The sequence below is a fragment of the Sycon ciliatum genome, chromosome 5, assembly GCF_964019385.1.
Source record: "Sycon ciliatum chromosome 5, ocSycCili1.1, whole genome shotgun sequence".
NCBI classification, from domain to species: domain Eukaryota; kingdom Metazoa; phylum Porifera; class Calcarea; order Leucosolenida; family Sycettidae; genus Sycon; species Sycon ciliatum.
The window spans coordinates 260564-286033 of NC_088647.1; the positions used below are offsets into that span (position 1 = coordinate 260564).

The 25470-nt window shown below is 48.4% G+C and overlaps 2 protein-coding genes across 2 annotated transcripts in view; one reads left to right on the forward strand and one right to left on the reverse strand.

The window, feature by feature from the left end:
* The window catches only part of LOC135817067 (omega-amidase NIT2-like), a 16331-nt gene extending 9949 nt beyond the window's left edge, over positions 1-6382 (forward strand). Inside the window, exons 9-10 of the mRNA XM_065330168.1 lie at positions 104-159; positions 5510-6382. Of these exons, the coding sequence (XP_065186240.1) occupies positions 104-159; positions 5510-5595 (142 nt within the window). The 3' untranslated portion in view covers positions 5596-6382. The remainder of the gene's footprint in view (positions 1-103; positions 160-5509) is intronic.
* A 3491-nt stretch (positions 6383-9873) lies between these two features.
* Positions 9874-25060, reverse strand: LOC135817068 (phospholipid-transporting ATPase IA-like; the record flags this gene model as incomplete). Its single annotated transcript, XM_065330169.1, is given in 5 exon segments — positions 9874-11578; positions 12409-12473; positions 14456-14478; positions 14823-14906; positions 25026-25060. Coding segments are annotated over 5 exon segments (327 nt in total), but the record flags the coding sequence as incomplete, so codon positions are not given.
* Positions 25061-25470: the final 410 nt, after the last annotated feature.

The window sequence follows — 25470 nt, forward strand, 5'->3', positions numbered from 1 at the left end:
GGTGGGATTACGGTGGCTTTCCTGTGGTAGCGGTGTGCTCAGATGACAGATGTCCTTTCTTCCTTTATTTCTCTTCTCTCTATTTCACTATTGTACTTTGTAGGGGAGCTGTGTTGGCAAAAACTGATGAGAAAGAAGGCATTGTCTATGCTGATCTTGGTAAGTTACTAGTAAACATCACCCATGATCATTAGTACACTGTGCAGTGTACACTGCAATGTATGTTTGCTGGACAATGGTGGACAGTGGTGGACAGTAGAATGTATGTTTGCTGGACAGTAATGCAGGTCAGTAATGCAGGTCAGTAATGCAGGTCAGTAATGCAGGTCAGTAATGCAGGACAGTAATGCAGGTCAGTAATGCAGGTCAGTAATGCAGGTCAGTAATGCAGGTCAGTAATGCAGGACAGTAATGCAGGTCAGTAATGCAGGTCAGTAATGCAGGTCAGTAATGCAGGTCAGTATTGCAGGTGGTCAGTATAGTATGTACTTGAAGGATACATGTAGTCAAGAAGTGGTTCTGGGAGGGCAACTAATACTTTGCACGTTGGATCAGATTTCACACACAGTAGTACTACTGCATTGCTGTACTTGTAGTGCGAGAGACTCCCATGCTGAACCAGTGATTCCAAGGTGGTGTGGACTATGCAGCAGTTGTTGTTGATGGAGCACCCGGTCGAACGTTTTGCTTAGATCTACGAAAGCAATTGCTGTGGTGTTGCCACTGTCACGAGACGAAATCCAATCATTTATAAATTTTATGGCCAAGGTCAGGAGTTGTGCTGTTGAGCGACAGGACCTAAACCCAAACTGATGGTCATGAAGGACCTTCGAGTCAGTGAGTTGAGTAGAAATTTGGCGTCGTACAACCTTCTGTAACAATTTGCTCAGGACTGAGGTGAGCGAAGCCGGTCTATCATTGCTTGGAGAGTGTGGGTCACCTTGCTTGGACTTTAACCCTTTACTGTCCGTACATACAAGCATCGACCCAATGGGATCGATGGGGTAGGCATTTTGAAATTATCGTAACTTGCTCAAATCTAGGTCTTTTGGAGAGATCGAAATATGTAGGTCGAAGAGAAAGGTCTCAGCTGTCGTCTCGAACAATTCCCGAAGCGATACGAAGAGCGGTTGTGGAGTTATCGCACTCGTAATTCTGGTCCCGGGAAATGTGAGTTCAGAGCGCGACGCGCATGTCGACGGCTGGGATTTTCCCTGTTTACGTCACCTGTTGGCAAGGCTACACCGATTCAAATTCAAAAGTAGGTTCCCGGGAGTCTCTACGAAAATATTTGAGCTCGATACGAGCAACAGGGGTGACATGGTGGATTGAAATCGATCTCGAGCGTGAGCTCAGCGCTGGTGCGCGTTCCCTGGCTTGCAGCGCTGGACCAGTGCATCCTGTGGCGCCGAGTGTGGGCTCATTGCGTTCGTCTCGTCAAGACCTTTCCAGGATGCCCAAGATTGTGGAAATTGTCAAATTCAAACCAAAGTTACGTCTAATTCTAGTTTCAGATTTTGTGGTTCCGTGGGCTTGTATACATTTTAATCGGACAGTAAAAGGTTAAGATGGGCGTGATATGTGCCAGCTTGAATTTGCATGGGAAAGTGGAGGACGTACACAGGGAGGCATTGAAAGCCATTGTAATAGATTGTGCCCGAGGATCAGCTAGTGAACGCAACAAACCAGGCAACAAGCCATCTGGTCCACATTCTTTTCCTGGTTTTAATGACTTGAGCAGGCCAGCAACTGATTCTTCTGAGACAGCAGAAAAGGATGTGACAGCCAACTTGGGACCTGGCCCAAGAGGAAAGTCATATGATGCAGAAGGGCCATTCACAATGCTATGAAAATAGCTATTGAGGCTAGCTGAATCCACCATAGCCGTGCAACAGTCACGGTGCTCGGTACGCTTCATGACATGGTTAACTGTGGCCCAGAGCTGCATATCTGTAGTTATCACATTGATGGCGAAGATAGTTGTTTTTGTAAAAGCGATACAGATTGGTGGATCTCGTTCGCAGTCTAGTGAGTACGTTGTACAACTCTGGGTGCTTGTTTCCATGTTCACAATACTTGCGATATGCGGCCTTTCTCTGGCGAATCAGCTGTAAAAGATCTGGCATCATGAATGGGCATTTCCTACCACGTGCCTTGCCAACATACTGTTGAACTGTGCAATACGGCGTATCTATGCCAAGTACTGCATTGAATTTGTCTAGCCATTCGTCCACCATGCCGTCCACATCCACTGCTGAGAACATAGAGAGAGAGAGAGAGAGCCATTACTTCCAAGTTGTCTGAACTGGTTGATGTTGGTCTTAGGAAAATTGCGTCTGGCTGAGGGGATTGGCTGAGGGGATTGGCTGAGGGGATTGGCTCAGGTAGTACTTGTGGGTAGATGCCCGTTGCAGCAACATGGAGGCACGTATAAAGTCATGGTCTGTAAATCCACAGGGATAGGTCTTTCCGGCCACTACTTCTTGCATGCTGGTGAGAATACAGTCAATAGACGAAGCTGTAGTAGCTGTGACGCGGGTAGGCTGGGATATAACATTGCTGAAGTTCAGAGGGAGGAGACTATTATCTTTCATGTTCTGGAGCTGAGATGTGTGCTGGCAGTTGAAGTCTACATTTAGGTGTCCCAAGAGAACCAGGTCGTCATCTTGCAGCTGAGCCACGATCAGTGCTAGGCAGTTCCAGTAGTTAGAACTCTCAGCTGGGGGCCGATACATGCATCCAATTTTAGTTATTGCTGCTCAACGTCTGAGGAGCGCACATCCATATGGCCTCCAAGTCAGCGTCAAGGTACCGCTCAGCCTTGAAAGCAAGTTGTGATTTAGTGTACATGACAATGCCGCCACATTTTTGCATGTCTTCCTTCCCTTTCTTACATCTACAGGTGTTCTTGCAGGGACGATCCCTGCGGTACACCGTGTAGTCCTGCACTGCCACTTCTGCATCAGCCACATCCGAGTCAAGCCATGTCTCCGTGACTGCCATTACATCAGCCACATCCGAGTCAAGCCATGTCTCCGTGACTGCCATTACATCAAGATTATCCGAGTCAAGCCATGTCTCCGTGACTGCCATTACATCAAGATTATCCGAGTCAAGCCATGTCTCCGTGACTGCCATTACATCAGCCACATCCGAGTCAAGCCATGTCTCTGTGACTGCCATTACATCAGCCACATCCGAGTCAAACCATGTCTCCGTGACTGCCATTACATCAGCCACATCCGAGTCAAGCCATGTCTCTGTGACTGCCATTACATCAGCCACATCCGAGTCAAGCCATGTCTCTGTGACTGCCATTACATCAGTCACATCCGAGTCAAGCCATGTCTCTGTGACTGCCATTACATCAAGATTATCCGAGTCAAGCCATGTCTCCGTGACTGCCATTACATCAGCCACATCCGAGTCAAGCCATGTCTCCGTGACTGCCATTACATCAGCCACATCCGAGTCAAGCCATGTCTCTGTGACTGCCATTACATCAGCCACATCCGAGTCAAGCCATGTCTCTGTGACTGCCATTACATCAGTCACATCCGAGTCAAGCCATGTCTCTGTGACTGCCATTACATCAAGATTATCCGAGTCAAGCCATGTCTCCGTGACTGCCATTACATCAGCCACATCCGAGTCAAGCCATGTCTCTGTGACTGCCATTACATCAGCCACATCCGAGTCAAGCCATGCCTCTGTGACTGCCATTACATCAGCCACATCCGAGTCAAGCCATGTCTCCGTGACTGCCATTACATCAGCCACATCCGAGTCAAGCCATGTCTCTGTGACTGCCATTACATCAGCCACATCCGAGTCAAGCCATGTCTCTGTGACTGCCATTACATCAAGATCATACTTATGTAGTATGCCTTCCAGAACGAAGACTTTGTGCCGCAAGCTGCACATATTGATATGTCCAACTTTAAATTCCTGAGTTGTCCGTGGGATGTAAGGTGCTGCAAAGGGTGCTTGGGCGCAAAGGGGAGGAAGGATTTAGCAAAGATGCACTCATGCTGATGCTGTGTCCTGGTCGCTCCAGCCATAGCTGTCCGTGCGAAATCTCTAGCGAAATCTCCAGGGTCTCACACTGATCGTATCTAGTCAGAACCCACTTTGTTCGACTTTGGAGCCTGCTGCCTCCGGAATCACTAGACGGGCATACGCTGTCTCAAACGCTCTGGATTCGGCCACACTGCATCTGTACGTCTCCACTCCTTGCTCGGTGCACCAAGTTGCTATGGATTTGGCATGGCATCCGGGGTTTACATTCCCAAGGAAGAATACTTTGAGTCTTGGCCTGTCTGAACTGCACATGGTATCCAACGTCGTGATGTTTGGCATGGCTTCTCATAGAGAGATGTGACAGTTCTCTTTGTTGATTCTCCACTGACTCCAGTGCGGAAGGTGTGACGTTGCTTTGGCTACTCCCAGTTGGTGTTTGCTGATCTTTTTTCATTTTCCTTGGTTGATCCCTCAGAAGCCAGAGGCCTTTCAGAGTTGTTGTCCGTGGGGGGTGGGATCTGGCAGTTTGTTGGCTGTTAGAATGAGTACCAGTCCTGTGTGTGCTTGATACGTGCTGCTGTGACAGCTGTGTACGAAGGTCGGACCGATACACGATTTGTACACTGAACAACTTTTGATTGCGGCTTTCCAAGGTGCAGACCTTCTCTTGCAGGGCAGCAAAGGCGGAATTTTTACCTTCAGCCTGAATCACAATCACAATCACACTCTTCAATTCTTCGACTTGCTTAGCCTTTACCGTCTCTACTAGCGTGGACAGGAGTGATAGCGCATTCTGAGTCTCCGACTCTTGTCGTTCATCAGTGGTCTTGCCCGACATGGTTTTTCCTAGCAAGTTCCTCCAGGTCATCATCCGTCAAGGAACTGAAATTGATGTGTTCCGACTCCATTTGAGGGCTTTTGAAGGCGGCGGGGTGGGAACCCCAAAAACCTAAACTACTCCCTGCCCACCGTAAAGAATTAAAAAGTTCAAAACCCTGTGCTACTCCGTCTTCTCGTATGCTGTTTGATCTACTGAAGTATGCTTTTCAGTCTGCGCTGCTCCATCTATGCTGCTAGCAGTTGTGTTAGTAGGTCTTTGCCCTCTTTGGGTCTTGCTTGTTTGTTTGTTTGTTTGTTAGGGGAGTCTTGTTGTTTGTTTGTTTGTTTGTTTGTTAGGGGAGTCTTGTTGTTTGTTGGGGGGGGGGAGGGGGTCTTGTTTGTTTGCTAGTCTTTGGCGTCTTGTTTTCTTACAAGCAGGTCACGGTGTGTAGTAATGGCTGCTGCACTGGTTGTCAGCTCTCAGTTTTGTTTACTTGTATGGAAAATTGCACGAGTGGACATACAAGTAGGAGAGATTGTTGGCAAAGTATGTGACAAGGATATCGTTACGTTATGCCTAACAAGCTGGCCTACCCCATTGCCTCCCAGCCGTAATACTGCTGCTGTTGCTGCTGTTGCTGCTGCTGCTGCTGCTGCTGTTGTTGTGTAGATTTCAATGCTGTGGATAATGTGCGTGCTTCCATTCCAACACGTCAGCAGAAGCGTCACGATGTTTACAAGTTAGAAGATGCTTAGACCTAGCCCTTCAGTGCTTCACTCTCGCTGGGCCAACCCACCCCGTCAGTTTTGTCGATGCAACACCTTTATTTCTATATTTGATTTCAAACTACAATATACTCCATTGCACATTGCAGTGTGTACCACAGTACCATTTCACGATATTTTACTGAGCTCATGATACAAACTCATCATAGAACAAAATCTCTGAGGCAACCTGCTATAGTGCTCCAATGCCAGTACAAATCTTGTTTTTATAGAGCATGAAAAAAAGTATCGAATTACTTGAATACATAATGCTGTGTGCTCTCCATGTGAACCATAAACCTTATTTCATTTCAGTGTACATGCATCAAGGCAAGTGGCCAGTGTATCTTTCTTCTTCTTCTCTGTTGTGGGGTGTAGCAGTTCCTGCTGCCCAGTCACTGTCTTTTTAACTTCTTTTATGAACTGGTGGCCGTTATCTGGTGGCGGTTCTGTATTATTTACTTCAGTAGGCTAGCGTTGATCACATTTTTTGGTGTCACATGTACTACTGGACCATGGTATGTCTGTCTCCAGTGGGGTTCAACTGATTTTCTTTCAACGCCATCAACAAAGCCAGACCATCTTTGATCTACTTCTAAGTACATGGCACTTTACATTCTGTGTTACTTTCAAAGTTTGTTTATCTTCAAATTAGAGCATGTAGTTGTGTTTAGTGCGCAGTTGTGTTTTTAGTTTTTGCAGAGATAGTTCTGATGGTTTTCCCTATGACTTCTGGTGTTTTCGCAACACGATGCTTTACGAGTACAGTGGACAGCAACGTGATCTGAGCAGTTGCAGCCATGCGTGTTCACACAGATTGAAGAATAGAAGTGTTGCTGCTGCTGCTGCTTCTCGGCAAGAACTGGTTGTGCCTCCTGTGTGGCCAGCAAGTCATGTCGTTGTCTTTTTTCGGAATACTGTAGAACGGCTAATATTAGCGTGTAAACTTTTAGCGTTTTCTGATTGGTGTGGCAAAACTTAACGAATACACTCCTTTCGCTAAAATCGCTAAAATATCACCGTCGCTAAAATTACCCGGTTTACAGTATGTTCCGTTTGCAAACCTGTTTGCCCAGATGCAGCAGGGAATCGTGCTACAGTGTTTGTCACCAAGTGCCCTCACGATCACATGGTTCACTGCTTGTTATCTTTTCTGCATGCTGATCACGAGTTGAGGCAGTGGATCACGAGTTGAGGCAGTGGATCACGAGTTGAGGCAGTGGATCACGAGTTGAGGCAGTGGATCACGAGTTGAGGCAGTGGATCACGAGTTGAGACAGTGGATCACGAGTTGAGGCAGTGGATCACGAGTTGAGGCAGTGGATCACGAGTTGAGACAGTGGATCACGAGTTGAGGCAGTGGATCACGAGTTGAGGCAGTGGATCACGAGTTGAGGCAGTGGATCACGAGTTGAGGCAGTGGATCACGAGTTGAGGCAGTGGATCACGAGTTGAGACAGTGGATCACGAGTTGAGGCAGTGGATCACGAGTTGAGGCAGTGGATCACGAGTTGAGGCAGTGGATCACGAGTTGAGGCAGTGGATCACGAGTTGAGGCAGTGGATCACGAGTTGAGGCAGTGGATCACGAGTTGAGGCAGTGGATCACGAGTTGATGCAGGACACATAGATTACTAGTATATAACTGGTGATTTGCCGTTTCAGCGCAATACATTTCAGCGCTGCCATTTCAGCGCAATACATTTCAGCGCTGCCGTTTCAGCGCAATACATTTCAGCGCTGCCGTTTCAGCGCAATACATTTCAGCGCTGCCGTTTCAGCGCAATACATTTCAGCGCTGCCGTTTCAGCGCAATACATTTCAGCGCTGCCGTTTCAGCGCAATACATTTCAGCGCAAAACATTTCAGCGCAATACATTTCAGCGCTGCCGTTTCAGCGCAATACATTTCAGCGCTGCCGTTTCAGCGCAATACATTTCAGCGCTGCCGTTTCAGCGCAATACATTTCAGCGCTGCCGTTTCAGCGCAATACATTTCAGCGCTGCCGTTTCAGCGCAATACATTTCAGCGCAATACATTTCAGCGCTGCCGTTTCAGCGCAATACATTTCAGCGCTGCCATTTCAGCGCAATACATTTCAGCGCTGCCGTTTCAGCGCAATACATTTCAGCGCTGCCGGTTCAGCGCAATACATTTCAGCGCTGCCGTTTCAGCGCAATACATTTCAGCGCTGCCGTTTCAGCGCAATACATTTCAGCGCTGCCGTTTCAGCGCAAAACATTTCAGCGCAATACATTTCAGCGCTGCCGTTTCAGCGCAATACATTTCAGCGCTGCCGTTTCAGCGCAATACATTTCAGCGCTGCCGTTTCAGCGCAATACATTTCAGCGCAATACATTTCAGCGCTGCCATTTCAGCGCAATACATTTCAGCGCTGCCGTTTCAGCGCAATACATTTCAGCGCTGCCGTTTCAGCGCAATACATTTCAGCGCTGCTGTTTCAGCGCAATACATTTCAGCGCAATACATTTCAGCGCAATACATTTCAGCGCTGCCACTTCAGCGCAATACATTTCAGCGCTGCCGTTTCAGCGCAAAACATTTCAGCGCAATACATTTCAGCGCTGCCGTTTCAGGGCAATACATTTCAGCGCTGCCACTTCAGCGCTGCCGTCTCAGCGCAATACATTTCAGCGCTGCCGTTTCAGCGCAATACATTTCAGCGCCAGCACTTCAGCGCATGATTTCACAGCGCCAGCTTCTTCAGCGCCATGACTATCAGCACGGTAAAGTACAGCGCCAGCAACTCAGCGCGAAAAAGGCGCGGTAATTTACAGCGCGAAGAAGTTCAGTGCGATCAAGTACAGCGCGGTGCAGTACAGAGCGATACAGTACAGCGCGATACAGTACAGCGTGATACAGTACAGCGCGGTACAGTACAGTGCGATACAGTACAGCGCGATACAGTACAGCGCGATACAGTACAGCGCGGTACAGTACAGTGCGATACAGTACAGCGCGATACAGTACAGCGCGATACAGTACAGCGCGATAAAGTACAGTGCGATACAGTACAGTGTGATACAGTACAGCGCGGTACAGTACAGTGCGATACAGTACAGCGCGATACAGTACAGCGCGATACAGTACAGCGCGATAAAGTACAGTGCGATACAGTACAGCGCGAAGTCGATATTTGTACAGTCATACTTATAACATGCGATGTTCATACATGCATTTTATAATAAATTGGCGCTGAGATCTGTGGTGCTGAGAAAGGTCCACTGACATATTTGGCGCTGACATATATGGCACTGATTTATGTGGCGCTGAGATATTCGGCGCTTATCTGCTGGCGCTGAAGTATACTGTGCTGAAGTATGTGGCGCTGTAAAATTCGGCGCTTACTTTACGGGTTCACGGTGCTGAAACGGTCGCGCTCAGCTGGTTGGCGCTGAACTTGAGGGTGCCGAAATGGCATGGAATAGTATCACTTTGTGCTGGGCAGTAAGCCATGAACAAGGCTTTTCACTGCCCCCCCCCCCCCTACATGTACCTGGTACTCTAGACAGACTTGCTATATACTAATATAGCAGCCAAGCACTATAGAACACACATGGCCTGGCCTCCTGAGGCTCCCTTGCACGTACACTGCCAGTATCAAGAGTACTATATTTATAAATCATGATTGTATAATCATGTACAGTCATGTAGAGTCGTGTAGATGACATTGTATTATTCTCTTGCCGGACTCTACCATCACCCAACACAACACAATACCAAGCAGGAGGACTGGTTTGACTGACCATCTTCCTTCATGATGCGGCATGGAATTTAACACAACACTCGACACCTAACTGACAAAATTGCGCTTATTTGCCAGGTGTGTAAATCCATTAAAACTCCGCCAATGCCACTGCCATCTCTCTTTACGGGAATCTCTCTTTACGGGGTACTGAAGCGAAGGCCAATGACATGAATACGCTTGTGAATATAGGACCCTTGCTCAATCTGTCACAGCTGTGTGAAACATCACAGCTTTTCACCCAGCACCGACTCAGAATACCACTACAAGTACACTGTATTACCAAGAGTATGTATAAGCCCTGGGCATGGGGGTTATAATAATATTATACTCTTGGTAATACATGTAGCAGTGTACACGGTACTACATGTAGCAGTATACACACACACACACAGTACAGTAAGCACTCACACTGGCAGTGAGGTCACACTTGTGCTGTAACCCTGGTAACAAACATCACCCACAGTGTACAGTAGCCATGACAACAGGGTGAACACAGAACACTGTGAATTGAAAAGTTCTTTTCAAAAATAGACCATCAACAATACTACAGCATGATAGCAGCGAGTACTGAGAAAGAAAAAGAGAAAAACAGTAAAACGGAAAAATGTACTTCGAAGTATAGGAAATGGCACGACGTACGGAATCGGCAGAATCTGATGTAAAATTTTCAAATTTCAGATGGGGCTCCAATTAGCTCATGGTGACTGCAAAGACATAGTACTGATTGAGTACTACCGTCCCGTACTATACTAGTACTTGAAGTAGTGGAATTCAGAGCTACTAGCATCAGTAAGCAGGTGACAGTGATAGGGAACGCCATGAACAGAATTCACGGCATTTGTACAAGAATAAATGATCAAAGGTGAATGGTGGTACTAAAACCTGAGACTGCGGTGCTGATACAGGGCATTGGATAATACACACACATGTGCACATACAGGGCATTGGATAGTATACACACACATGTGTGCACACATATGCACATGTAAGTCATCTACATGGCCATGCAGCAACAGAAGAAACCAGGACAGGATTGCATAAGAGTGCAAAATGGCAGAGAGCAAACTAGGAATAACAGAGAATATATAATAGTATTATTTCCCAGTGCTAGCAGCAGCAGTAGCAGCCTAGCCAGGGCCCTGGGAACCGAATGGTTGGTCTCAGAGATCATCACGCATACATACTATCAACTGGAGAGTCAAATAAAAACACCGAAAACTGGAAGTGCAGCATTATTTACATGCAAGTATGCTGGTAAGAGGAGCACAGCCGAACAGCAGAGAGCAGAGAGCAAAGGACAGCCAAAACAAAACGAGTATCAGCGCTCATACCACGGTGGTTAATACCATGACTAAAATACACACAGAGCTGCATTTACAGCCTGTGATGTTGTCTACGTCCAATACACATATACACAGAAATGGGGTAGATGATAGATGATAGAAGAAACGGGGTAGATGATAGATGATAGTTCACTTTCTATAGCAGTAAACGTGTAAAACAATGTAAGCAATATACATGTAGTTTGTGTGTGTGTGTGGGGGGGGGGGGGGGGGGGGGATAAAATAGAATCTCAGCTTCACTAAGCTCTGTGTTACAAAACAGCGTAAGCAGCACCAGCAGCAGCAGTGAATGCCACCCGATGACGGCCAAGACTTGCTCAACACAGTGCACTGTCTTCAGCTGTTATTGTTGTTGTTATTGTCCACAGGATACTAGTGATATCCTCAATGCTACTGAACGTTGCTGTGGAGCGGTACAGCTGTGCATGTAAACCATGTCACTCTCTGTCACTCTCTGCCATTCCCTGCCACTTCCCGTAACTGTTAGAACTCAACCAGGGAAACCCAACGCAAGGTGCGGCTTACCTGATGAGACTTGAAAGCTATGGATCACACACAGTAACATACACTGATGCACACCTGCCCTGCAGCCACGTCAGTATCCACAGCATCCACAGCAGCCACGTCAGCATCCCCAGCAGTCTCCTCAGCATCCTCAATATCCACAGCATCCTGTGTAGGTGTTAGTTGCCATGTACACTGTCAGTTCTGTCAGTTGAGCTCAGCATGCTGAGTGTGCTTATTCAATACGGCTGCTGCTCCGCCACCGTATCAACATGATCGTTAGTACCTGTGACTGTACTCGTCTCGCCGTCAGCACGAGTGCTTTCCGTACGAGTGTCATACATACGCATTCTAGCACTCTGCAGGTATAGCACATACAACACACACACACACACACACACACACACACACACACACACACACACACACACACACACACACACACATGTACATGTACACAGACAAACACACACATACGCACATACACACATACAGTCAACTTCGCTAATAACTTGAACGACTGCGGATATAACGACAATTCGCAGATAAGGACAGAATTTCCATGCCCAGAGCAAAGTCACATCTAAGGCGAGACCAAAAAAATAGAGATTCCCGGGCCCTCCCGCACCAAAATTGAGCCAAAGCCAATTTTTTTTTGAACAGTTCATACATGTACAGTACTGAGCTACTGATCGTGTGAGTAGATCTGTGACGTGGAGTCACAAAAACCCGAGCTTGTACGGCTCCCTGATGTACAGATCAGGGCCATCGTTGGCCGAAATATAGAAAAGTTGAACGGGTAAAACCGCATACCTGTTGTCTGTAAAAAAATTGAATACAAATTACCGGAAAATGCTGTAAAAAAAGTTCAACATGGCATGCACATTATAGTCATGTACATACATGGGAAAAAAATAAAACATAAAATTTGCCCGCCCGCACCAATTTCACATGGGTCCTGCCCGGGAATCTCGATTTTATTTTGGTCTCGCCTAACTGTACATATAATGAAATGAGACTTCGGGTATCAGGACACTTCGCGAATAACGACACTTTCTGATGCCCGCCGAGTGTCGTTATACGCTAAGCTGTATACTATTACTACTACTACTATTACAATTACTCTTCTGATCCAAGACCGACAGACAAAGACAGACAAGCACTAACAAACACACCGACAAACACTGACCTCGCCCACGGCTGAGCGGCGATGTCCAAAATTGACTTTTTCAGGTGCTGAATATGCGAAACCATCTACAATGAACATCAGCATATCAATGTACACAAAAGAGAGAAGAAAACATAATGTATGACATGTATGCACACATCACAAGACAACATGGCACAGGGCTAGAAACTGATGATGTCAGAAGTCAACAAATAACGACTTATAGGCTGACAAGAACATACTCTGCCCACTCTGGCCACAGTCAAGTACAGTATTGGCCAGGGTAGCCAGGGTGACCAGGGTGGTCAGGGTTGTCGGGGTGGTCAGGGTGGTCAGGGAGACCAGGGAGACCAGGGTGACCAGGGAGACCAGGGTGACCAGGGTGGTCAAGGTGGTCAGGGTGACCAGGGTGGTCAGGGTGGCCAGGGTGGTCAGGGTGACCAGGGTGGTCAGGGTGACCAGGGTGGTCAGGGTGGCCAGGGTGGTCAGGGTGGCCAGGGTGGTCAGGGTGACCAGGGTGGTCAGGGTGGCCAGGGTGGTCAGGGTGACCAGGGTGGTCAGGGTGGTCGGGGTGGTCAGGGTGGCCAGGGTGGTCAGGGTGACCAGGGTCAGGGGCGTAGCCAGGATTGTGGCTGAGGGGGGTGCTTACTGGAAGTGTGGGCGTGCGCCGGAAGGGCGCGAAAAATGGGGGGGGGGTCCGGGGGCCCTCCCCCGGAAAAATTTTCGATATTGAGTGCCAAATCCTTCATTTTTGCATCTATTTCATTATTTTCCATTCCACCAATGATTCAATAAAAAGTCAGATAATCGTATGAAACGCACAGTACTTTGCTACAGAAGTTGGATGGTAAGAGATTGACAGGGTGTGGTTAGACCCAGAATATAATACAGACAATTGGCACTGGCACTGCTGCTACTGGTATCTGGTCTCTTCGACTTCCCTCGACTAAAATACTTCAAGATCGACATTTTCATAAGAATCCATTCGACTTGCGGATCACAAAACGACGTTGACACTTCTCTTTCACTTCTACCAAGTCTAGCTACACAAAGTGCGAGTCTATATACCGGTAGTTGTACAATGCGCAGTGCATCCGAAAACGACCAAACTCACATTCAAAGGCAAAGATCTACACACAACTATACTACCACGGTAGTACTAGTTCAAATTACAGTACCGGTAGTACTACATTGTACTAAAAATTAATAATTTAGCACTACTGCGCCTGTCACCGGCGAGAACATGACTGCATGTGCAGCCATGCATGCAGTCTCAAGTGCAACCTGCATGCGCTACTAGTACTAGTGTAATACAGTTGGCCGGGCCCCGTCGTGCAGCGCAGCGTCGTGTGGCGTCGATCTTGTCGACGTCGAGTCTCGATCGCGGGCGGGCGTAGATCCACAGCAGTACGAAAATGGTACCTGAAATTTTTGAGGGGGGTGCTTGGGCACCCAAAGCACCCCCCCTGGCTACGCCACTGAGGGTGGTCAGGGTGGCCAGGGTGGTCAGGGTGACCAGGGTGGTCAGGGTGACCAGGGTGGTCAGGGTGACCAGGGTGGTCAGGGTGACCAGGGTGGTCAGGGTGACCAGGGTGGTCAGGGTGACCAGGGTGGTCAGGGTGACCAGGGTGGTCAGGGTGACCAGGGTGGTCAGGGTGACCAGGGTGACCAGGGTGGTCAGGGTGGTCAGGGTGGTCAGGGTGACCAGGGTGGTCAGGGTGACCAGGGTGGTCAAGGTGGTCAGGGTGACCAGGGTGGTCAGGGTGACCAGGGTGGTCAGGGTGACCAGGGTGGTCAGGGTGACCAGGGTGGTCAGGGTGGTCGGGGTGGTCGGGGTGGTCAGGGTGACCAGGGTGGTCGGGGTGGTCGGCTAGGCCCATCATGTCACATGCTGGTGTGAAGTTTGTCAGTGCAAGCAGTGTGTCCCTAGCCGAGAGGGCCCAGTCCTAGTACCACTGGTGCATGTGCTAGCTGGGAGGGCCCGCATGTACACCAAACACACACACACACGCACACACACACACACACACACACACACACACACACACACACACACACACAAACTTACGTCTGGTAGATGCTGTGAGCTCCCTACAAGAAAGAGACACAAAAATAAAACAACCCATTCGCAACTTTCCCTCAAACGTTCCGTCAAACCAATGAAAAAATAGAACATTTGAGAAAACAATGAAGACAATGACTACACTGTACCAAAACATCTTACTTCTGAAGTAGAACATACGATATACCAGTGAGTAACACCACCCATGATATTGACATATAACAACTTGTTGTATGTCCAATTGTCAAGATCATGTGCTGATAACAACATGTTATCAGCACATGATCTGGACATACAACAATAATGTTAACAGCACATGATCTGGATCATGACATAAAATCGTACACTAGTAGTTATCGTCATGGGAACTTACGTCAACTCGCGTGATCCTCGCGCCAGTGCACCATAGCCTTGAGATTCGCGGTCATGGTAAATATTAGTGTCTTCATTGCTATCACTGCAAAGTAGAATAAAGCAGACAATCATGTAAGAACATCCATATAAGGCTTGACACATCCTTAAATTTGGGGAAATATGTACACAGCTACAGATATGGACTACTGTAAAAGCCATTATTCTAACGAGGCGCATATAATTATAACGATTTCCCAAAATTGACTAGTTTACGTGTACCAAAGGTAACGATTCTCACTCATTCTCAACGCTCAATAGGACAGTATATGTATCGATTTCTGTATAACGATTTCTATTTTAACGACGGATTTCTCCTCGTTAACTCGTTAGAGTTAGCACTTCGTTATTATATGGATTTTACAGTAGATCTTTAGTGGAATTCACCTAGCCGGCCTACGTACCCTGGTAAGACGTACAACTGCTTAGTACGGTCCTTTTCCGTCACATGCGTACTCGTACACAGATTTTCCTCCCATAAGCGGACATACATGTACAAATGTGTACGGATACGACGTACTCTGAGAAGACGTACAACTCGTGTATGACGGAGCTTTCAGCAGGTCCCAACAGAGCTAGCCTCGCATAGCACGTACTATTTTAGTGAACTTTTCGTACACGTGTAGACACGACAGGTTTGCTTGACAGTAAATATTTTCGAGCATTTTGGCATACTTCAAATGTATAATATTGGCGGGGTCACAGGATCTAAGGGTGTCATCGATTGGCGAATCTGGATTGAGTGCGAGCAGGCGGTGTGGTCCAAGCAACGCTGGCCCAATCGAACAAAACAAGGGTGTAGTACGCAAAATGTACGCATATCGTACAAAGATTCTGTGAAAGCTGTCCAAAACGGCAAAGTCCATTTCCACTCCGGCCACTCCTGGTGTGGGGGCCGGTGTGGTCGGATTCCACTCCAAGTACACCTACCCCGAATTCGATCGGATTCGACCAAACGATCACGCTCACTCGGAGCACACTTGCTCGGGATTCGCCCAATCGATCATGCCCTAGGACTCAACTACCTTGGATAGTAAGTGCTTTTTGCCACTCCCCGACGGGTACCTCTTAGCAGACTTCCACTCCCCGACGGGTACCTCTTAGCAGACTTCCACTCTCCGACGGGTACCTCTTAGCAGACTTCCACTGTATATGGAACACTATATTTTTACAATTATTACAATTTCTAGTCATTCCACTGTATACAGAACACAATATGACATATACGGTATAGTCAGCACTCAGGAAATGCACTCCCATTTCCGTGTACGATCCAAAAAGGCCAAATATGGAACATTTCAGCAGAGAGTATGTGTACATCTAGGAGACATTTGCCATCTGCATGTACCGTAAAATCCCGCCAGAGCGCCCCTACCTCCTCGACGCTTCAGGTGGGGAGGGGCGGACGGGCGAGTCCTACTTACCGCATTCAGTACTACATGAAAAAGTACTCCCCCTTCGAAAACTGTTCGTTCATCTCGTACACCGACCAAAGGTCAAGAGCCAGGAGTAGCACAGACCCGTCAAAACGGGGTGGGGCACGCGTCTGCAGACTGAGTGCAGCACAGTACGGCATCACAGAGTCATACGAGGATACAATCAATCACTTCCCTGAGTCCTGAAAAGAAGTCATATATCAGGGAGGGCGGATGGGAGAGACGGGGCGCTCTGGCGGGATTTTACGATAGTTGTATATTCTGTCCCGGGGGGGGGGGGGGGGGGAATCGCGATTCCACAGGTGCAAATTTGTCGGCGATGTTGATAATTTCTTATAAATCCGCGATTTCTGCAAACTTTCCACGGTTTTTGAAGTTTTCTTGAATGAAAACATCGAAAGATGGTGATTGCATCACTTGATCGAAATCTTCAAACTCCCGAGTCTGTACATCTGAGTAGCTGGCACATCCCTTGGGGACTGAAATGCATGCATTTCATGATGTAAATTTCCTTTTCACTCTCTCAACTCTCTCAACTCTCTTAACTCTCTTCTTTATGACAAATACTGTGTAGATAGTTTTCTGGCAGGCAACCCAGTAGATTGTCCAATGCACTTGCAGGCAACCCAGTAGATTGTCCAATGCACTTGCAGGCAACCCAGTAGATTGTCCAATGCACTTGCAGGCAACCCAGTAGATTGTCCAATCCACTTGCAGGCAACCCAGTAGATTGTCCAATGCACTTGCAGGCAACCCAGTAGATTGTCCAATGCACTTGCAGGCAACCCAGTAGATTGTCCAATGCACTTGCAAGCAACCCAGTAGATTGTCCAATGCACTTGCAGGCAACCCAGTAGATTGTCCAATGCACTTGCAGGCAACCCAGTAGATTGTCCAATGCACTTGCAAATTTACCAAAAAACTGTCGCAAATTCCCCGTAATTTCGTCTTGAATAGTGCTAATATTGACCGCAAATTGTGCCGCGAATTTTGACCTGCCGCATGTACGTATAAGGTTAGCACAGTATACTGTACACTAAGTTATACCACAGTACCGTACATGCACGTGGAGCTGTGCATGTACTGCACTGTGTTCTGTACACAGTGCAGTACATGCACGTGGAGCTGTGCATGTACTGTACTGTGTTCTGTACACAGTACAGTACATGCACGTGGAGCTGTGCATGTACTGTACTGTGTTCTGTACACAGTACAGTACATGCACGTGGAGCTGTGCATGTACGGTACTGTGTTCTGTACACAGTACCGTACATGCACGTGGAGCTGTGCATGTACTGTACTGTGTTCTGTACACAGTACAGTACATGCACGTGGAGCTGTGCATGTACGGTACTGTGTTCTGTACACAGTGCAGTACATGCACGTGGAGCTGTGCATGTACTGTACTGTGTTCTGTACACAGTACAGTACATGCACGTGGAGCTGTGCATGTACGGTACTGTGTACTGTACACAGTGCAGTACATGCACGTGGAGCTGTGCATGTACGGTACTGTGTACTGTACACAGTGCAGTACATGCACGTGGAGCTGTGCATGTACTGCACTGTGTACTGTACACAGTACCGTACATGCACGTGGAGCTGTGCATGTACTGTACTGTGTTCTGTACACAGTACAGTACATGCACGTGGAGCTGTGCATGTACGGTACTGTGTTCTGTACACAGTACCGTACATGCACGTGGAGCTGTGCATGTACTGTACTGTGTTCTGTACACAGTACAGTACATGCACGTGGAGCTGTGCATGTACGGTACTGTGTTCTGTACACAGTGCAGTACATGCACGTGGAGCTGTGCATGTACTGTACTGTGTTCTGTACACAGTACAGTACATGCACGTGGAGCTGTGCATGTACGGTACTGTGTACTGTACACAGTGCAGTACATGCACGTGGAGCTGTGCATGTACGGTACTGTGTACTGTACACAGTGCAGTACATGCACGTGGAGCTGTGCATGTACTGCACTGTGTACTGTACACAGTGCAGTACATGCACGTGGAGCTGTGCATGTACTGTACTGTGTTCTGTACACAGTGCAGTACATGCACGTGGAGCTGTGCATGTACGGTACTGTGTTCTGTACACAGTGCAGTACATGCACGTGGAGCTGTGCATGTACGGTACTGTGTTCTGTACACAGTGCAGTACATGCACGTGGAGCTGTGCATGTACGGTACTGTGTTCTGTACACAGTGCAGTACATGCACGTGGAGCTGTGCATGTACGGTACTGTGTTCTGTACACAGTGCAGTACATGCACGTGGAGCTGTGCATGTACGGTACTGTGTTCTGTACACAGTGCAGTACATGCACGTGGAGCTGTGCATGTACGGTACTGTGTTCTGTACACAGTGCAGTACATGCACGTGGAGCTGTGCATGTACGGTACTGTGTTCTGTACACAGTGCAGTACATGCACGTGGAGCTGTGCATGTACTGTACTGTGTTCTGTACACAGTACAGTACATGCACGTGGAGCTGTGCATGTACTGTACTGTGTACTGTACACAGTGCAGTACATGCACGTGGAGCTGTGCATGTACGGTACTGTGTTCTGTACACAGTGCAGTACATGCACGTGGAGCTGTGCATGTACGGTACTGTGTTCTGTACACAGTGCAGTACATGCACGTGGAGCTGTGCATGTACGGTACTGTGTTCTGTACACAGTGCAGTACATGCACGTGGAGCTGTGCATGTACTGTACTGTGTACTGTACACAGTGCAGTACATGCACGTGGAGCTGTGCATGTACGGTACTGTGTTCTGTACACAGTGCAGTACATGCACGTGGAGCTGTGCATGTACGGTACTGTGTTCTGTACACAGTGCAGTACATGCACGTGGAGCTGTGCATGTACTGTACTGTGTTCTGTACACAGTACAGTACATGCACGTGGAGCTGTGCATGTACTGTACTGTGTACTGTACACAGTGCAGTACATGCACGTGGAGCTGTGCATGTACGGTACTGTGTTCTGTACACAGTGCAGTACATGCACGTGGAGCTGTGCATGTACGGTACTGTGTTCTGTACACAGTGCAGTACATGCACGTGGAGCTGTGCATGTACGGTACTGTGTTCTGTACACAGTGCAGTACATGCACGTGGAGCTGTGCATGTACTGTACTGTGTACTGTACACAGTGCAGTACATGCACGTGGAGCTGTGCATGTACGGTACTGTGTTCTGTACACAGTGCAGTACATGCACGTGGAGCTGTGCATGTACGGTACTGTGTTCTGTACACAGTGCAGTACATGCACGTGGAGCTGTGCATGTACGGTACTGTGTTCTGTACACAGTGCAGTACATGCACGTGGAGCTGTGCATGTACGGTACTGTGTTCTGTACACAGTGCAGTACATGCACGTGGAGCTGTGCATGTACGGTACTGTGTACTGTACACAGTGCAGTACATGCACGTGGAGCTGTGCATGTACTGTACTGTGTACTGTACACAGTGCAGTACATGCACGTGGGGCTGTGCATGTACGGTACTGTGTACTGTACACAGTGCAGTACATGCACGTGGAGCTGTGCATGTACGGTACTGTGTTCTGTACACAGTGCAGTACATGCACGTGGAGCTGTGCATGTACGGTACTGTGTTCTGTACACAGTGCAGTACATGCACGTGGAGCTGTGCATGTACGGTACTGTGTTCTGTACACAGTGCAGTACATGCACGTGGAGCTGTGCATGTACGGTACTGTGTACTGTACACAGTGCAGTACATGCACGTGGAGCTGTGCATGTACGGTACTGTGTACTGTACACAGTGCAGTACATGCACGTGGAGCTGTGCATGTACTGCACTGTGTACTGTACACAGTGCAGTACATGCACGTGGAGCTGTGCATGTACGGTACTGTGTTCTGTACACAGTACAGTACATGCACGTGGAGCTGTGCATGTACGGTACTGTGTACTGTACACAGTACCGTACATGCACGTGGAGCTGTGCATGTACGGTACTGTGTTCTGTACACAGTACAGTACATGCACGTGGAGCTGTGCATGTACGGTACTGTGTACTGTACACTACATTGCAGTGCAGTACATACATGTGGAGCTGTGCATGCACTGCACTGTACACTGGGCCCGTGCTTTCGCCCATGAGAGTAAACACGGAGGTGGGCTAGAAATGGGACAAGAGTGTTGACACCCAGCATCTGGGCGTGTACACGGGCAGTTGGCGCAACACTGGGTGGAGGTTAATGCGGGCTTTTGCGGTAACACAGTCCAGACACATATACACACCCAGCCACCCATCCGCACCCACCCATACACACCCACCCATACACACCCATACACGCCCGTACACACCCATACGCACCCGTACACACCCGTACACACCTGCGCACAACCACCCAACGGCCACCTACCTATCCACCCATATGCCCACCCACCCATCTGTACGCACCCGGGTACCCGTACATACCCACACCAACCCACCCACCAGCACACACAGACAGACAGACAGACATACACACACACACACACACACACCCACACACACACACACACCCACACACCCACACACACACACACACACACACACACACAGACATACCCACACCAACCCACCCACCAGCACACACACACACACGCACACACACATACACAGACATACATACACACACACACCCAGGCGCGTACGCAGGGTCACCTCTAGGGGGGTTTCCAAGAAAATCGCAAACACTGACTCGTTTAACCCTTTCTAAAGAGCCCTACGAAATTTTCAAAATTATGAATTTTTTCGTGTTCTTTTTAGATCATATTAAACTATTACTTCAGTTCTATTCATTATCTTAGGCTTCCTGGAAGTGGAAAGGTAGACCTACCAGGGAGAGAATGAGTTCGACCATGATAGCCAGGACTCAGTACAGCCATCTACATATCCAGTGCTATGTGCGATAGCGGTAGAGTGCAGCGACGGTGCGAAAAAATGCCCCAAACTGCACTGGGCCGAAGGCCTAAACGCGTCCTGCTCAAGCGATTTCGTTTTTCTTGATCGCAGAGTTTCGATTCTTTTGCTGTGTACTCTTGAAAATATCACACGTGAAGCCCCTGCAAATTTGAGCAAGTCAGCGTGACGAAAAGTCTCAAATTCTCGATACTCGAGAGTCGCACCACGCGCTTTTTGAAATTGCAAGATCGCGGCTCAACTTACGAACGATTTATCTCAAGAGACATTGCTCGCAGCGCGTCGTAAATAGGTTCAACCGATAGCTGAGAGTTTTCTATTCGATCTGGATATTTGGATCGTTGGATTTGAGCGAGATTTGACTGAGTTACGATCTGTTGAAGTTTTGCATTCTTGCCAGATCGATCGTGAGCCCTCCCAAAATATGCCCAAAACCGTTGCTCGTTTGGAACATTTGGGGGGTTTCCGGGCAACGGGAAACCCCCCCTGCGTACGCGCCTGCACACCCATCCACACATACATGCACAGTACATGCACACAGACACAACTTTCTCAGGGCCATTACAACATTCTTGAAACCAAGAGTAGATAAACAAGAGTGTGCAACTCCCGGATGGGTTGGCCCACGGCGGAATTTTTTGTTGACGTAATCTTTGCTACGATCCACGCGCTGCGAGTCTTTTGGAAAGTTTTGCCTCGTGAACTTGGCCGGGCTTTACATTACAAGGTCGGTGCCCAGCACGTGCTCTCACACTGCTCTGCGCCAAGATGCGCGTTTTTCTGAAAAAAAGGTGACGTCAAGAAAAAATTCCGCCGTGGGTGGTATCTGCAGATTGTGCAGGAGAGATCCGGAGTTGTACACTCTTGTTTATCTACTCTTGTTGAAACTAATCATTTTGAGCAGTACAATCAACTATCAGAAATTCAGAACTAATCAAAAACCAAACTACTTCAACCATGTACAGTGAAACCTGTCTAAGGCGACGACCACTCAAAGGACGAGAAAAAGTGGTCGCCGTGGCCAGGTGGTCTTCTTATCCAGGTTCAGTGGGTCACGTGACCATATCCACATGTGACACATCATTTTGATCAGTGTATCACAGTGCACACACCTATGCTACTCTCCGACGACTCATGTACCTGGAGTCCTCAGACCTATCAAGTGTCGTGCATGCACCATGTACTGTAGAGGCAGAAAAATTCGCCGGTCAATAATTTCGTCCAACTCCAAAGAAAAGGAGTTCGTCCGGTTGAAAATTTCGTCCATGGATCATAAGAGTGTAGAGAAAAGCTGGACAAATCGATATTCGTCCTACATTTAATTTAGTCCAAAAGCTCCTTGGACGAAAAAGACGAAATTAAATTCCAGACGAATATTTCTGCTTATACAGTACATCTACTCTTCCTGCACTGATGTGTCGCTCTACCATCCATGGTGCACCATGCAATGCGTACATTTACCGTAAAGTACCGCCAGAGCGCCCCACCATCTCATCCTTTCGTGGTCGTATTGTGGAGGTGGTCTGCTGTCTGTAGGTCATACGACATGAACCTTGTACACATATTGCACGTTTTGCAGTCAATCCGCACCTTCAAGCTGACACAAGCTCCACACAAAAACCGGCCAAGTGTGACCTAAGATTCTCACATCGTACACACTTCGTTGCACTCTGCCATACGATTTTCCTTTCTCTGGCTGTAAAATCAAGGTGGGGCGCTCTCGCGAGACGGGGCGCTCTGGCGGTACTTTACGGTACATGTACATGTACTAGCTCTGTGAAACGCGGTCGCAGGTGGGTGGTCGCGTTGGGCGGTCGCGTTGGGCGAGAGGTCGCCTTATCCGAGCTGTTTTGAATGTGAATGCGTCCGTGACCAGGAAAAGTGGTCGCCATGGTCGAGTGGTCGCCTTATCCGAGCTGTTTTGAATGTGAATGCGTCCGTCACCAGGAAAAGTGGTCGCCATGGTCGAGTGGTCGCCTTATCCGAGCTGTTTTGAATGTGAATGCGTCCGTGACAAGGAAAAGTGGTCGCCATGGTCGAGTGGTCGCCTTATCCGAGCTGTTTTGAATGTGAATGCGTCCATGACAAGGAAAAGTGGTCGCCATGGTCGAGTGGTCGCCTTATCCGAGCTGTTTTGAATGTGAATGCGTCCGTGACAAGGAAAGGTGGTCGCCATGGTCGAGTGGTCGCCTTATCCGAGCTGTTTTGAATGTGAATGCGTCCGTGACAAGGAAAAGTGGTGGCCATGGTCGAGTGGTCGCCTTATCCGAGCTGTTTTGAATGTGAATGCGTCCGTGACAAGGAAAAGTGGTGGCCATGGTGGAGTGGTCGCCTTATCCGAGCTGTTTTGAATGTGAATGCGTCCGTGACAAGGAAAAGTGGTCGCCATGGTGGAGTGGTCGCCTTATCCGAGCTGTTTTGAATGTGAATGCGTCCGTGACAAGGAAAAGTGGTGGCCATGGTGGAGTGGTCGCCTTATCCGAGCTGTTTTGAATGTGAATGCGTCCGTGACAAGGAAATGTGGTGGCCATGGTGGAGTGGTCGCCTTATCCGAGCTGTTTTGAATGTGAATGCGTCCGTGACAAGGAAAAGTGGTGGCCATGGTGGAGTGGTCGCCTTATCCGAGCTGTTTTGAATGTGAATGCGTCCGTGACAAGGAAAAGTGGTGGCCATGGTGGAGTGGTCGCCTTATCCGAGCTGTTTTGAATGTGAATGCGTCCGTGACAAGGAAAAGTGGTGGCCATGGTGGAGTGGTCGCCTTATCCGAGCTGTTTTGAATGTGAATGCGTCCGTGACAAGGAAAAGTGGTCGCCATGGTCGAGTGGTCGCCTTATCCGAGCTGTTTTGAAGGTGAATGCGTCCGTGACAAGGAAAAGTGGTGGCCATGGTGGAGTGGTCGCCTTATCCGAGCTGTTTTGAATGTGAATGCGTCCGTGACAAGGAAAAGTGGTGGCCATGGTGGAGTGGTCGCCTTATCCGAGCTGTTTTGAATGTGAATGCGTCCGTGACAAGGAAAAGTGGTGGCCATGGTGGAGTGGTCGCCTTATCCGAGCTGTTTTGAATGTGAATGCGTCCGTGACAAGGAAAAGTGGTGGCCATGGTGGAGTGGTCGCCTTATCCGAGCTGTTTTGAATGTGAATGCGTCCGTGACAAGGAAAAGTGGTGGCCATGGTGGAGTGGTCGCCTTATCCGAGCTGTTTTGAATGTGAATGCGTCCGTGACAAGGAAAAGTGGTGGCCATGGTCGAGTGGTCGCCTTATCCGAGCTGTTTTGAATGTGAATGCGTCCGTGACAAGGAAAAGTGGTGGCCATGGTGGAGTGGTCGCCTTATCCGAGCTGTTTTGAATGTGAATGCGTCCGTGACAAGGAAAAGTGGTGGCCATGGTGGAGTGGTCGCCTTATCCGAGCTGTTTTGAATGTGAATGCGTCCGTGACAAGGAAAAGTGGTGGCCATGGTGGAGTGGTCGCCTTATCCGAGCTGTTTTGAATGTGAATGCGTCCGTGACAAGGAAAAGTGGTGGCCATGGTCGAGTGGTCGCCATGACAGCCATGACGACAGGTGTTTACTGTACTGTAACTAATCAACAAAGTATTTTAAAAACTGTCTCCGTCTCCAACTCTCACATCCCCGCTTCCTTTCATCTCACAGGTTCAAGTCTGAAGCAGTGTGTGTGTGTGTGTGTGTGTGTGTGTGTGTGTGTGTGTGTGTGTGTGTGTGTGTGTGTGTGTGTGTGTGTGTGTGTGTGTGGGTGTGTGCACGTGCGTATGTTTACCCTGTAGCCTCCCTCTGTCTTGGTGACAATATTGCCTGCGTACATACAGAAGAAAAACACAGCATGCCGCCACGCACACATGTGCACACACACACGCACACACACACGCACACACACACACATACACATACACACACACACACACACACACTCCACATGCACGCACGCACGCACGCACGCACACACACACACACACAGGGTCCACAGTCAGAAAAAACCAAATCAGAACTCCTACAGAACACCACTCAATGTACATTCTTCAGAACAAAGCCAAATGGTTTGTACGGAAGGTAACAGATATACGGTTGCGCTCGGTGAAATCCAACCCAAAGTGCAAAACTGACGCCCTGTGCCAGTTCTGATTACATCATCGTATCTGTACGTTTGTACGTTCAGCCGCATTCGTGCCACTTCCAGGGCGTCAAGAGCCTCGCAAATCGAGGGC